We start from the raw sequence: 4,225 nt of genomic DNA on the forward strand, positions 1-4,225 counted from the left end.
TTCCCCCCCCCCCCCCCAAATAGAATTTTCCATAACCTAATAGCCTTCTTGTAATTTGAAAATTAACATATTTGCCTCTAACAAACAAATTACAAATAGACACGAACATAGACAAAATAGGTGTTGAACATAGTCAAAGACGAGTCATTAATTATATATACAGCTAATCGGTACTTTCTGATCTCCAGAAATATTTGACATACTCAGACACATAGAAATGATTGACATTGCCACTGCTTAGCAGGGCCAGCAAATACCGTAAGAAAGAACAGGTGAGGAAGCTGCCTTCTGTTTTTTTTTGGTTGTGTAAGGGTCATTAGTGACACGAGAAAGCAATTTTGTGACATTAGGGACTAAATAAATGGCAGGTGTGATGCAGGACTGACGTTTCCAGAATGAGAACAGCATGTTCAACTGTTCACCTCTGACCCATACAGCAAGAAAGGCAGTTGCTTCTCAAGACTAAAGGGATTGTTTGCCCAAAAATAAATTTGTGTTATTATTATTTACTCACTGTCATGTCATTCCAAACCCCTATTAAATTCTTTACTACAAGGAATACAGAATATTTAATTCAATTTAATTTAATTTTATTTTATTTTATTGGAGAATAGAGGAAGAGTTAAATATAACCCTTTTATTTTATTTTATTGGAGAATAGAGGAAGAGTTAAATATAACCCTTTTATTTTATTTTATTTTATTGGAGAATAGAGGAAGAGTTAAATAACCCTTTTATTTTATTTTATTGGAGAATAGAGGAAGAGTTAAATATAACCCTTTTATTTTATTTTATTTTATTGGAGAATAGAGGAAGAGTTAAATAACCCTTTTATTTTATTTTATTGGAGAATAGAGGAAGAGTTAAATAACCCTTTTATTTTATTTTATTGGAGAATAGAGGAAGAGTTAAATAACCCTTTTATTTTATTTTATTGGAGAATAGAGGAAGAGTTAAATAACCCTTTTATTTGATTTTATCGGAGAATAGAGGAAGAGTTAACCTTTTTACCAGAAATATATATATTTTTTAATTTATATTTAATGTGAGATTATGAAAGCTTAAAATATACAAAACAGAATCAGTAAATGTCCAATTTTCACTTTTATTTTGTGTTCAGGTGGAAAATTCGACACTAAGCTCCCAGAGCTCATCTCTCATGGCTCAGTACGGAGCTTTACAGACCCAGCTGCAAACTCTGGAGTCCGAGGCCGAGACCCTTCAGAAACAGCGCGAGGAGGCGTGTGCGGCCCGTGACCGATTCACGCAGGACCACGAGCGCCTGCTTGCTGTGCACGAAAGGCAGGCAACTGAGTACGAGCAGCTCATGGCCCGACAGGCAGAACTGAAGAGCAACCAGAGAGCACTGGAGCAAGAACACCGCGCACTGGAGAGCAAGTCAGTTCCTCTCCAGCTCAATCAGTCCTCTAAATATGCATTCATCTGCCATCCAGCTTTTCTTCAAACAATGATGGCATTAGCCTATATGAAATAAAAAACTAGCCTACTGCATGTAATATATTGAATATCACCTACTACTTTTAAGAAGTATGTCGTCATCAATTGGAATTGCCAGAATGAATAACATATCCACTAATGAAGGACATATCCAATATGAGTCCTTCACATTTAGCCTCATTTTCTGTAGTAGTTGACACAGTAGGTGACCTTTGTTGAGTTATTGATCCCTTCCATAGGTGGCAGCTTATATATCTTTATGTCTGGCTGAGGAGGTTGTGTAACAATAGAGAAATGAACTATGTCTGGTAAAAGTGGAGTCGCCACGGTGACCCTCATACCATTAGGACCGCTGACAGTGACAGAGACATTGAGAGACAGAGGGATAGTTCTCCCAAAAATAAAGTTTGTCATTTTTTACTCACTCTCGAGTCATTGGCTTTCTGTCTTCTTCAGAACATAAAAGTTTTGAAGAAACTTATAATATTATGCATAATACATAATATCTTGAAGAATTTTGGTAACCATCAGTTTTGGTTCCCATTGATTGCAATTGTATGGACAAAAATTCCAATGGCAGTCAGTGGAAACTGAAACTGCTTGGTTGCCAACATTCTTCCACAGAAGAAAGTCACACAGTTTTGGAACAACATATGGGTGAGTAAATGACAGAATTTTTATTTTTGGGTGAACTATCCCTTTACTAGCAAGGAACAGTCAGTGTAAAAATAGTCTTTGTTGTAAGTAGATGCTTCCGGAATAGCATTTTATTTTAACTATATGCAAATGTTTTTGGTAACATTTATAGGCATTAAAGGGATAGTTCACCCAAAAATGAAAAGTTGATGTTTATCTGCTTACCCCCAGGGCATCCAAGACAAATGTATTTAATTTTTTTATTTTTATATTGTCAAAGTGCTAGGTTTAATATGTTTACATGCATTTAAAATGTATTTAATTTATTTCCAGTCATTTTTAAATAATTTCTTATAACAAAATATATTAATATCGTTTTTTTTTGTTTGTTTGTAAATACCCCTAGGGGTTTGTGAATGTGAGCCCCCAATGCACATTTGTCGAGATAGATGCCATCTTTAATTTGATGGAAATGAAAATGAGACTGTGATGGATAGACGTACAATAGGTCACACTGTTTTGAGGTTCTAGGCCATATCTAGTTGTTAAAATGATTATTATTATTTTTTTTTTGCACAAGACTTTATTTGGGAAGAAATTTTCAGTGTTTCGTTGGCTGTACTGCTGGTCAGACTCATTTACATTGACAATGACATCAAATTAAAAAAAAGCATCTTCCTTGGCTTCCTTGAAGATCAGTGGGGGAACTACATTTGTATTGATCAGAATGTGCTTCCTTATCCTCCTGGATCATATGACTTGAATGTGTTTTAGAGAAATGTTTAGTTAGAATCACTATGTACATTTGTGTTGAACAGATACACGGTTCTCCTGAAGCAGAAGGACGCTATGGAGGCACTGGAGGCGTCTCTACACAGGGACAGGGAGAGTCTGGGAGAAGAAATTCACAAGAACACTCTTATCCTGGGGGAGAACCGCAGTTTGAGAGAAGAAGTAGACAGGTTAGAGACTTTTTTGATCAAAAAAACACTCATTAGTCAGTTTTCAGTTGAAAACATGCAAGAGGCTGAGGTGAAGTATTCATGTTAAATATGTACTGACCTCTGCTGGCTAGAATAGACTACAACATTCAACATTAGAGCAGTAACAACTTTTATGGATGCACAATATTTCAGTTACCACATCATTGCATAGTGATTCTATTTTTATTATTGACATTTTTCATTGGTAATATAAATAGTTGTTTTCTTTTTTTTTTATTAATGCTAAATGATTAAATGTAAATGTAACATGCACATAAACAATTATTTTTGAACTATAGCAGGGGTGCCCAAACTCGGTCCTGGAGAGTTTAGCTCCAACTTGCCTCAACACACCTGCCGGGAAGTTTCTAGCATGCCTAGTAAGAGCTTGATTAGCTTGTTCAGGTGTGTTTGATTAGGGTTGGAGCTAAACTCTGCAGGACACCAGCCCTCCAGGACCGAGTTTGGGCACCCCTGAACTATAGGGTACAATGGGGCTAAAGGCGCTTTTGGCTTTCTACTCCTTTAAACCGCTAGATGGCACAAAAAGTCACCTGTAGGCACAATAATTAAGATAATAATAAACAGCTGGCTGATTTTTCCATTTGTTGACATGACATGGTTAGACTCCGTTGGTGTCCACTTCTGAGATAATCACCATATTTATAATGAAACCATCATGTTTAAAAATACGATGTTAATCATATTATATAATGAACTTATATTTATTATAATGAACTCATATTTATTGTTACTACTGTGAAGCTATATTAAATTATGAGATCTCCTTCAATCCTTTCAGAATCTTTACTCTTTAAAAAAAGAATTTTTTTTTAAATGAACATTATATATTTATTGAACAAAAATAAATTCTTCTGTTTCTCAAAATAAACAGAAAAAAGTACATATTTTGCTAAAGTGATGAACACATTTTGAACAAGTATTGACTTTTTTAAAAACATAATACTTTAGCTAAAGTATCTGTAGAAATACTTTGGGGCTTTTGCCCCATGCTGGTGAGCCTTTTATTCCTTGTGTGCCACCTCACACATTTATAAGATTTTTAAATGAAACAAACCACTTTTAGGATTTATTTTCACACAAAATATGTTGCTCCATGTACAGTATGTAAAAAATAAATAAATATA

At 34.9% G+C, this 4,225-nt stretch overlaps 1 protein-coding gene across 1 annotated transcript in view; it reads left to right on the forward strand.

Moving 5' to 3' along the window:
• The window catches only part of LOC107662652 (protein Daple-like), a 57,054-nt gene that overhangs the window by 36,493 nt on the left and 16,336 nt on the right, over window positions 1–4,225 (forward strand). Inside the window, 2 exon segments of the mRNA XM_016452731.1 lie at window positions 1,121–1,398; window positions 2,913–3,056. Coding sequence (XP_016308217.1) covers window positions 1,121–1,398; window positions 2,913–3,056 — 422 coding nt within the window.

Source organism: Sinocyclocheilus anshuiensis, unplaced genomic scaffold (assembly GCF_001515605.1).
Source record: "Sinocyclocheilus anshuiensis isolate Anshui unplaced genomic scaffold, SAMN03320099.WGS_v1.1 scaffold715, whole genome shotgun sequence".
Lineage (NCBI taxonomy): Eukaryota > Metazoa > Chordata > Actinopteri > Cypriniformes > Cyprinidae > Sinocyclocheilus > Sinocyclocheilus anshuiensis.